At 42.2% G+C, this 11721-nt stretch overlaps 1 protein-coding gene and 1 pseudogene across 1 annotated transcript; both read left to right on the top strand.

The window, feature by feature from the left end:
• Positions 1-445: 445 nt before the first annotated feature.
• On the top strand, positions 446-4264 carry LOC133900435 (uncharacterized; annotated as a pseudogene).
• A 4778-nt stretch (positions 4265-9042) lies between these two features.
• On the top strand, positions 9043-9345 carry LOC133900153 (uncharacterized). The gene has a single exon (XM_062341288.1). The coding sequence runs from the start codon at positions 9043-9045 to the stop codon at positions 9343-9345; it is 303 nt and encodes a 100-aa protein (XP_062197272.1).
• The last annotated feature ends 2376 nt before the right edge of the window (positions 9346-11721 follow it).

The following is an 11721-nucleotide window of genomic DNA, read 5'->3' as shown; positions in this document are numbered from 1 at the left end:
ATATCTTCGGTCCACGTAGTAGAATCAGTGTTATATCCCCGACATTGTAATATTTACAACTATGTATTGCTAACTTTGTACTAACCGTAGACGTTTACCTTTGCTAATCAAATTGCCGGCTTCTATTCTCCTTATCGGATTAATTCACTATTAAAAATATCTCTGGAATGGATTCACAACAGTTTTAAAATAAATAAAAAATTTCTATTTCATAATTATTCCTAGTTTCATTTAAAAAGTAAATAAATTCAACTCACCCGTTGAGAGAGTGACATGTACCTGTCGCCTTTCTTGGCCGGCAGGTTCCTGTCATCGGTTGAAGTATAGAATTGTAAAATTTCAAAATGCACATGTATATTTGCAATTTTTAAATTTAAAAGAATAAAGAAATAAATAAATTCTGCAGCGGATGGACAGGGCACCAATGTTGCGCTGGAGCATGGAGACTTCCAGAAGCACGCCCGCACTTGCCACTTGGCTACCCCTCTCTCGGCCCGTTCGCTCGCGACTCGCGCGCCGCCCCTCCAGCTCGACGCCGGCAGGCCGTCCCGCATGACGCCGGCGGCCGCCACGCAGCCACCCCACGCCGATGCCACCGTCGCCGCTCCTGAGCGAGGTGAAGCCCCCCCCCCCCCCCGTCCGGAATAAATTGCGTCTGATTTGTTGATTATACTTGTTTTGATTTGTCCGGACCTACCATAAATTTAATCGTCCAAAGCAAACCGACCATAGTACCTTGTTATTGTTTAGATCTACCACAAATAACCCATATTCTTGATTCTTTTAGTTACAACTAGTGCTCTGTCCTCTCTCAAGAGAGAGAGAGAGCGAGCTCCGTTCATCTGCAAATCTGCATGGCCTGAATGAGGAGATAAATCCTGAACGTATTGCAACTTGATGCAAGTGATATTTGTGATGCAATCCATAGATGGCAGCCGAGTGAACCGATTAGATCATGAGAACACTAGGATTGTTTGTGAATTGTTTGATGGACGAGTTGACTTTGGGAATCAACGCAACCTATAGCATTTGCGCATATTCGTTTAGTGAACTTTGTGTTATATCTACTGATATAAAAAATATTTGAAGAATTCTTAGGCAAAATAGCATTGACTCAAAATTGCCTGCACCATTTCTCCTTGACTCCAATTCAAAACTTCAATAACAAACTGTGACATAATTTTCCATTAATAACCACGAATCCCTCCCTCCCTCCCTCTACGTGGAACAACCACATCCGAGGAGGGCCCCCACAGATTGAAGAAGCTTTGTCATAAAACTATATATGTCAACATATTGCAAAATTACAGATTTAAGTTGTATAGTAAAAGTGTGGATTTAGTGTATTAATACATCGCAAAACTACAGATTTTAGCTACTCTTTCACCCTGCTTGATGCTGATACCCAGTTAAAATATGAAGTTTGTGATACATCTTTATCTGCAGTATTGTGTACTTACCAGTAGTTTATTTAAGTTTACTCACCTCTTGTGCCTGCACGGCCCACTCATGTTTTTGCCCCTTAAAGCTTCCAGAACAAATCCGCCAATATCTGTGCCCCACACAACAATTATGTAAAAGAGCTAGGCTTGTTGCAGTAATTTCGCGCCTTCGAGTTACCCTGGCGCCATAAAGTAACAAAATCATGATGCCAAGTCACGATTTGGCCCCCAATTTGCAATTCTCCTTCCCACTCTGACATAGGTTCCGGCCTGCTTGTCCCCTAATCCTTGAATTTGCCTTGGATCCAAACAACCTGTGCCGCCACCATTCTATTGGTACCAGTTTCCCATTCCCCCGCTGTCATTGATTCCTTATGTTGCATGGAATCAGCGTTGCAGGCTCTTTTTTGGTGTTCCTTTTCTATGTAACAAAAATAATTTACTGTCCTGTAGAGTGGGCCATTAAATTTTCTGTATGTGCATGGGATCAGCATTGCAGGGCTCTTTGTTGGTGTTCCTTTTCTATTTAGCAAAAGTAATTTGCATGCCTTTCAGACATTGGCCTTTTTAGAAGCTGAATAGTTTTTAGTTGTCCACATAAATTTTCATTCTCTCTTTTGGCAGGATAATACATTGTTTACACACGAGACAGGTGCTTACCAATTTGATCCTTTATCTTATGTTAACCTGAGGGTACTAGAGGCTAATAGCCAACATTCATCATTTACTGAAATGAATTCAAGAGATGCTATTTCGAATTCGAGTGTTTCAGGTAAGCATATAAGTCTTGAAAAAAAGGGTATCGTATTAGATGGTTTCTCACGTTTGTCCATTATAAGATATTGGAAAGGAGAACATGTTTAGCAATTCTGAGGAACCCATTTTTGAAATCAGTGGCGGACCCAGGGCCCGGCGACCCTGGGCACCCGCCCGGGCTCCACCCCGACTCGCCTCTTTACTTCTATACAAGCTATAAGTAAATTCGTGATTTGGATCGGTCAAATTTTGGGCAAAACACAACTTGTACGGGCACGGTCTGTATTTAGCCCAGGCTCACTGAAATCTCTGGGTCCGCCACTGTTTGAAATTGCTGTCTTTAATTCTTCAGTTTCTCCTGAGAACTTCAGCATCTTCTGGCTCATGCTCCCAGGCAACAATTGTCAATCTGCCACACAAGATGACTACAAGCGACCTCTTTCCGATGCCAGGCAATGCCAAGTTGCTTGCAAACGTCCAAAGCAAACCGACCATAGTACCTTGTTATGTTCCTTTGAAGAGTGCCCTTTCAGCAGTGATGTTGAAACATCTTCTTCAGGTTTTGTACTCTACTTGCCTTCTATAATCAGTTCTCTAAAATATATCAAATAATCTGGGAGATATCTATATGCAGTTGCTATTTTTGTCTTTCAGCTTTAGCCGATGAATATGTTGAGACCAGAGAGCCGAATCACGTTTCTGCAAATAATGGTACTGCAACCTGCAGTGTTAGTTCAGGCATCTCTTGCCCTAATCGTGAGCACACAGTTGGAGTGGAAAGCTTGTACTTACCTGATTGGGTGACTTCTTTCCCTGATTATTTTGAAGATTGTGGGCTAGTTAGTGTATATAACCGTGGTGATGACATTGATTCGCCTGTTCATGAGTACCTCCCTAGAAAGGATGTACCACTTGGACCTGACCACCAGGCTGATATTCCAGAATGGAGGAACCGAGTTTCTGTGAACGTACCTGGTGCTTCTTGTTCTTGTGCTGATTTGGCGTATAGTTCTGCTTCGACTTCAGAATCTGTTCCCACAGATTATCATAGTGAGAGTGAAAAGTGGATCAGGCACCGTGTCATTCCCATGCCATCCTGCTCATGTGCTGTTGACTGGGTTGGAGACAGGAAAATAGATTGTGGCTGCAGCGATGAAGGTTCTGTTAGGTGTGCTAGGCAGCATATTATGGAAGCAAGAGGAACACTCAAATTAGGCTTGGGACAGGACACGTTTGGCGAGTTAGGTCTTGGTGAAATGGGAGAGGATGTTGCTCAGAGATGGACCGATGATGAGGAGAAGCTGTTCCAAAGAGTTGTTTCCTCTAATCCTGTTTCTTTGGGCAAGAACTTTTGGGATCACCTCCCACATGCCTTTCCTGGTAAAACTAGCAAGGAGCTTGTTAGCTACTATTTTAATGTCTTCATGCTTCGGAAGAGGGCCAAGCAGAACAGGTCAGACAACATGCGTGTGGACAGTGATGATGATGAATTGCTTGGTGAGCCTCCAGTGACTGAACATAAGGAGGATTCTTCAGCTGAGTGCCCTAAACGTGAGCATTTCATCAACAGTTCTATGTCCATAAAGGATGTCCATGAAGAATCTGAAGGAGAACGGTTAGATGGGTCTTTTTGCCATGATTAAGGTGATAGATAATGTATGTGAGTGCAGATATCAACTAAACCAGATGCCTTTGGACTCAAATCCGGAGAATCTTGCAGAAGATGAGTTTCACATATTGCCGCAAAATGATGCCTCAAACAACCTTGGGGATCGAGGTCCATGTGTATAGGAGATTGTGTACACACAAGATTGGCTCTATGGCGGACAATTTGATTAAGAGTTTGAGTACCGTTTTCACCAACGGATATTATATTGAAATACAATGCTTGCCAGGCAAGTTCTTGTATTATCATCTTGTTGTATGTTGCTTTGTGTTCATGTAAAAGCCCTCTAGTTGGCGTAGAGAACTTAAATATAGTCATTTTCAGAAACTGGAAGTTATAAATTGTAAATTTTCTAGTTTACATATAATGAAGTGCAACGTGGATTGAATTGAACTGCTCATTTCGCAATCGATCAATGCAAGCAATTTGCTCCAAACGAAACATCACCGTTATGTATCTATGAAATTGTTTATTATAGCAATCATAAAGCTATGCATGCAAGCCTCCATTTGATCCTGTACCTTGTGCGTGATCCTGTAATCATATTTTGGAATGGGAAGTTTTGCGGATGGATTGGACATGGGGATGCGAATGGGATGATGTTCGCCTGGATCCCATGTCCCCCAAAGTAGATGCACGCCAATCGACCGGCCTTCCCCAGATCCTCCAGACTCGACGGATCCCTCGCAGGACAGGCCCAAGAACTGATACTGATTGCGCACCTACTGCATCCAAGCTCTTGTCGCAGCAAGTATGCTTGGCTGGAAGTTCAGCAATTTCTTCGACCTGATCTGAAATTTTCGAAAAGATTCGACTTCACTTCTGTGCCGATGCGCGAAACGGAATTCACCGTAGCTTGCAAGAGAAACAGCGTAGTCACGCAGACTTGAAAACATCAAGTACAAATTCAAGGTACGAAAATGTGGATACGCTACGAGAGTATCGTCGAATAAATATATCGAGAGCGATACTTTAGTTTGATTTCAGATAAGATCCGAAAAAAAAAAGATTATCTGTTAATTTTTCTCCTAATTTATTTATTTATTTTTATTAGTAAAACAGTTTTAAATCTATAGCTGGTAATGAAACAGAGAAGGTTAGAAAACGAGAGTGGATGAAAAATATATGTAAATTATTTAAATTTTAGATATTTTATTAGATAAGATGAGAGCTAAAGACAGTGATATAAAAATCAACTCTACTATTTTATATAGTAGAGATTTTATTCGCTATCTGGCTGCACGTAGTCCTGGCCTGCCGACGTGATGGAAACGGTGCGGCGCAGCTGCAAGCAACCAAGCACGCAACCGGCGGCAGGAAAGAGGACGCCGAACGGCGAACAGGGGCGGTCGGTGCCCATGAGCCCCATCTGGTTTATGTCAGACAGTGGGACTGACAGATGGAGATGGAGACGGAATCGCCTCGTCCCTGTGCCGCTCAAACCGTTCCCGTGCATGCCGACTGGTCTTTTCCTCCTCCGAAACCCACTAAGAAAAAGGATACTAGGAAGAGCGCCACCCTATGACGATATGGTGAGAAACGTGGAACATTTGAGAAAAGTGAAAGAGCTTTCAGAAAGCTTTTCACTACGATTCCTCATGCGTTCCGCCGACTACCACACTCCTCTAAGAGCATGTACAGTAATACAGATGACTGCTGTCTACCCTGTGATTTTATGTTATATATAAATATTATAATAGATAAGTTATTGTATAGGTTGGCTGTAAATAATTGAAATGATACCTAATTGATAAATAATATGTGAAAAGTTTTGAGATCATAAATAATAGATGATATTTATATAATAGGAAAAATAATACCTATAAGAGTGATTATCTGATATTTTAAATCGTCTGTTAATTAATAAATAACATCTTTTGTTATTTTGTTTTTCTTTTCTCCACATTAAAGAAAATCCTAAACGACTTTTTTTTTTCTAAACGACTAATATCATCTTATTATACACGTCCCAAAATGAATCATAGAAGTGCAGAGGACCTGTGCTTGAAACAGCGCAGATCACGATCATGACGGTGCTCGTTTAGGTAGGGACGGCCCTGCTCCACGGTTGGCGGATGGATGGGGGCTGCGTGGCGCTGTCATGGATCGCGAGATCGATCGATCATGAGCAAGCATTCAGTTCATCATGGGGTGATCACCTCATCACCCCAATAATGCATACTTCGTGAATCCTGCTGTCTGCTTTGCTGCCCCTCCACCTGCTGATGACACGAGATGTGTGCATGGGCGCACATTGAATTTATTAGGACTATTTATTTGTATTGAGACTCATGATAAAAAGTAGATGCAAAATAACTATAGGATGAATAATAAGTGGAAGGAATATACCGTTGTGACAAGCCCGATATGCACATAGGCAATGTGAAGTGGCATTTCCCCATCTGCGCGGCTCCTGCAGCCTCTTGGTCGAGTTATGCCATGGCATGCTCGCTTTGGAATTTTTTAAATAATACTATTTTATTAGAAAATTGTAAATGTTATCTAGAATCTGAAATTTGTATAGATAGATATTTGTCGGTACGCGGAGTGCTAATTAGAATCTTATTGGCTCTCCACGTGCCGACGTGGTAGTGGGCCCTGAGGCATGTTGACACTTCACATGCCAACAGGTGGTGAACATAGTGTTACGGAGGCGCCACGTAGGAGGTATTCGGCTTAGGCTTATTGGCACACGGAGTGCAGACATACCTATAATAACTGTGCAGTAGCCGATTTCTTTCTAGTTCTTTTTTAGTTGGCGAGCGAGAGAGATAGAGCGGCGTAGGTTGGTGTGGCGAGCGCGGCTCCAAGTGGCGAGGTACGTTTTCTTTTTCTTTTTATCTATTTTTTATGTAGAAAACGTAGGAAAAATATAGGTGACCAGATGTAGAATAGAAATAATAGGGTATAAAATATAAAGTAGGATAGAGAGTAGTTTGGAAATTAGAATCTAAATTTAGGTAGAAAATTTAGATTAGTTAGAGTAGAAAATTTGGACCTAATTCGGAAATTTTCAATAGTTAGACAATTGAGAGTGAAATTGTTTTACCTAGTTCGGGAATGTTAAGTAGTTAGAAAATTTAGAATAGTTAGAAAATCTAGAATAAATAGAAGAGAAAAATTAGAATAGGTAGAGCTAGTTCGGAAGATTAGAGTAGAATGTGTAGAGTATAAATTAGATTTATATTACAAAAGTTAGGTATAAAATTTAGAGTCCTAGTTCGGAAGAACAAAATAAGAGTAGGTGATATTAGAGTTCTAAATCTACGGCATATATGATAATGGACATGTAGGTTAGAATATTTAGAATAGGATGCGTAGGTTCAAATATTTAGAAAAATTATCGTAGAATGAAGATTTAGAGTTGAATGTTTGGAATATTTAATGGACAATTGTTAGAATAGTTAGGATTCAATATTTACAGTAGAATACTAATTCGGAACAATAAATTTAGAATAGGAAATAGTAGAGATAAAATTTAGATAGAAAAATTTATAATATGTAGAGTTGAATAAGTACATTCGAATATGCAGGAATATTAGAGCAGAATTTTTAGTAGAGTTTGGAAAATTAGAGTAGAATGTTTAGAGTGTAAATTAGATTTAATTACAAAATCTAGGTACAACATTTAGAGACCTAGCTAGTTTGGAAGAATAAAATAAGAATAGGTAATATTGGAGTTCCAAATCCACGGTAAATTTCATAATGGACGTGTAGGTTATATATCTATGAAATAGTTTATTATAGCAATCATAAAGCTATGCATGAAAGGCTCCTGTTTAGGGTTAAAAAATCGACGGTAACCGAGCAAAAATCGCGATAACCGGTCATCTCGGTCCAGCTCGGTTTCAGAAACCAAACGGTAACCAAATTTGAATTCAAAAAATTTGAAAAAATAAAAAATTTAAAAACATTCAAAAACAAATCTTAAAAAAAACTAGACACAATTCTAAGACCTTCTGTGGAAAAAAAATCAAAAATAATGTCGTTTGCATCATATTCTATAGGGAGGAAGTTTGAAAAAAATGAAAAAAATTGAAGTGTGCGGCTCAATTATTAACTTATGTTAAGGAAAAGTTTAACATGCAAATACATATTTTTCTTGTGTAGAGAGTATCTTAAGAGGATCTTTAAAATTGATTTCCCTTTATTTAGAGTTTTATTAATTTCTCTATGATTTTTACAAAGTTCACAAGCATAAAGTGAATATGTTAAGAAATAGCACTGTAATTAAATTTTTCATGTCTACTATTATTTTTCCTACGTAAATCATAGTATAAATAAACTAATAAAAGTGGTTTCACTAATTTTTGAGGTGTGATGAGTCAGTTATAAATTAATCTAGTCGCAACATATTTACACAATCCTGCATGTTACAATAACTAATTCACGAGTTCATGTATTTTCAAAAGACATAGGATCATGTAAGAAGACTAACAAAATTATTTTCATGATTTGCTTATTAGCAAAGAGTAAACTATGCATTTAACTTGGTTTAACAAATACATTTTCTCACAGAAACGTTTGAACTTTTTTATGAGTATAAATACTTTTATCATGTAGATCATGTTACAAGGAAACTAACAAAATTTGTTTCACTTCATTTGAAGCTCAGATGAATTAGTTATAGATTTTACAAGATTGAGATAATTTTTGGGTTTTTTATTGAACTTCACTGAAAATCGAGAAAACCGAGCGGTTACCGACAAAACCGAGTGGTTACCGATAATGTGGAAAATTCAAGAAAACCGCTCGATAAATCGCAAAAACTGTTCGGTAACTGGTCCAATTCGACCGGTTATCGAGCGGCTAAAATCGCGATTTTCCCCTCAAATTTCAAATTTATTCAAATGAATTTTGTCCAATTTTTTTTGAAAATTCGAGTGATTACTGCGATAATCGTGATTTTTTGGTTACCGCTGGAGCTCGGTAACCGAGCTTCGGTCGGTAACATAAACCCTGCTCCTGTTAGAGTAAATGCATACCCTGCGCCTCTGGTGCAAATCCGGCAAGCGTGCATGGTCCTGCTCCCCTCCGGCCTGCATGCATGCGTTTGATATTTGTTGTAGACAGCTGCAATCTGTTGTATGGAAACTAACAGATAGATTAGGAAGTTGCTAATAAGATAGATTAGGAAGTTACAAATCATTCCACACCCTTGTGGGCAAGTTCGGCGCCATGCATCATGCTGACGATACAACAGCGCTCACTCCACCCACTGTCGCTTGGACATCGACTGATTATGCCATCCGCTCTCTCATCTACGCCTCTATCTCGAAGGAGATACTCACCATTGTCCTCATGCCAGGTGCTACAGCGCACGCCATTTGGACCGCAGAGGGCCTCTTCCATGACAACAAGGCCTCACGCGACCTTGCATTTGAGGACGACTTCCGCAACACGGTACCAGGTGATTTGTCTGTGCTCACCTACTCCCAATGCCTGAAGACCCTGACCAATGAGCTCACCGACGTTGGGTAGGCCATCTCCCCTAACACACTCGTCCTCATGCTGCTCTAGGGCCTCAACGACAATATGCGGCACATGGCCACCATCATCAAGACGCGGTCGCTGTTACCATCGCTCCTCTAGGCCCGCTCCCTGCTAACCTTGAGGAGGCCAACCTACGGGTCAGCAAATCTACGCCGGCCATGGCCCTCGTCGCTCCCTCCAGCAGTAAGCCAACTATGCCCTCCTCCGGCTCCACCCCAGGGGGCTCCACTTCCGGCACCCCCTCCTGGTGCAACAAGAAGAACAGGCATAAGGGTTGGTCTTTTGGCAACCCCGGCAACTCCTTCCCCAACTCTAGCGCACCGTCGGGTCATGGTGTCCCTTGCTACAACCCCTAGATGCACGTTCCACCTCTGGCCCATGCCGGCCGATGGCCCAGGCGTTCTTGGTTGCACCCCTCTGCATGCCCTCCTCGCGCCATTTGCTGGCGTGCCGCCCCCTGCGCCCTTGCAAATCAACTAGCCATCATGAGACAAGGCGTCGTTGATCCAAGCGCTGAACGCCATGGCACTGTAGGGCTCCCCGCATTCCACATGGTTCATGGACTCTGGGGCGTCCAACCACCTCGCCATTGATAATGGTAACCTGACATCATGTCTCTCCCCCCTTTCGTTGCTCACATCATTGTTGGTGATGGTTTCGCTCTCCCCATCACTAGCTCCAACGACACATATTTTCACACCTCCACAAGACCTCTCTCTCTTCTAATATCCTTGTTTCATCTCGTTTAACTGCAAACATGGTTTCTGCCCGCAAATTTACTCATGACAATCAATGTTCTGTTGAGTTTGATCCTTTTGATCTTTCTATTAAGGATCTCTGCACCAAGACCGTGATGCTTCACTACAATAGCTTTGGCAATCTCTAACCCATATTGTTGGCTGCCATGTTGCCTCCTCGTGCTCTTGTCACTTCATCCGTGGTGGCATCCTATGGCATCGATGTCTTGGTTATGCGGGTCATCATGCTCTCAAAAGCCTCACTAGTTCCCACAATATTTCATGCAATAATCTTGGTGATGCTCCCTGTCATGCATGCCAACTTGGGAAACATGTTCATCTCCCATTTTAGTCTTCTTTATCTTGCACAAATAAAGTGTTTGAGACTGTTCATTGCGATTTATGGACCTCGCCTATTAGTAGTATCTCTGGCAGTAATACTGCCTCATTTGTCTAGATGATTTTACACATTATTTATGGATGTTCCCATTGAAATTCAAGTCTGACACTTTCCATACTTTATAGAATTTCCAGGTGTACGTCGCCACCCACTACAATCTATACAATTTCTCCAATTTGACAACGGCAAAGAATTCGACAATGAGGCCACTCACTCCTTCTTCTTCGCGTGTGGCACTCTCCTTCGATTCTCTTGTCCGTATACCTCTCAAAAAAGGGCAAGGCAGAGCGCATCATTAGTACCACGAGCAATGTCGTACATACCTTGTTATTCCAAGCCAGTCTTCCTCAGCCATATTGGGCAGAGGCCCTTCTCACTACCACTCACATCTTAAATTGCATTCCCAGTAAAACCATTAACCTCAAAACCCCTTTTGAGGCTCTTTTTGGTCATGCTCCCACCTACTCTCATTTGCGAGTCTTTGGGTACTGTTGTTATCCCAACATGTCATCTACCGCGCCTCACAAACTTGCTCCTCGCTCATCCGAATGCATCCTTCTTAGTTATCCTACTAACCATAAAGGATATCGCTATCTCAATCTTCATACAAATCGCATCATCATTTCGCGTCATGTTGTATTTGATGAAGAATCGTTTTCGTTTGTGGCATGCTCTGTGCGCAGCTCTCCATGTACTCATTCCTTGACGACGACCTTCCTACCTTAGTGTTTCCTGCAGGTTCTCCAATCACCGTGCCTCGGGTAGCATCGGCGCCGTTAGGCGCACCAGTCACCGCGCAATAGGCGGGCTCGGCGCCAGCACTGCCAAGCGCGGTCTCAAACATCCCTGGTCCAAGCACTCCAGTCCTGGGCACGCTCCCTACATCGGTAGTCCCTGGATCGGTCACCCCAGGGTTAGGCATCCCCGGCTCAGGTACCCCTAGCTCAGTCTCGGGCGTTACTAGGTCAGGAGGACCTGGCACGCACGTCCCGCCCTATGACGGTCCTAGGTCTCGCTCGAGTGCCCTGGACATGGGTACTCATAGCTCGTCTTCCTCGACTGTTGTAGAACCGGCCCCGGCTCCTCCGCCTACACCCGTGCCGGACAATGCGCACCACATGCATGCTCGCGGCAAAGATGGAATATGAGTTCCCAAGGTCATCTTTGATCTTCAGGCCACCACCGCTTCTGGCATCTCCCCATTGCCGAAGACTTATCGCGGGGCCC

Source organism: Phragmites australis, chromosome 19 (assembly GCF_958298935.1).
Source record: "Phragmites australis chromosome 19, lpPhrAust1.1, whole genome shotgun sequence".
Lineage (NCBI taxonomy): Eukaryota > Viridiplantae > Streptophyta > Magnoliopsida > Poales > Poaceae > Phragmites > Phragmites australis.
Note: the sequence above shows the minus strand (reverse complement) of the source record. Positions and strands in the feature narration are given on the sequence as shown.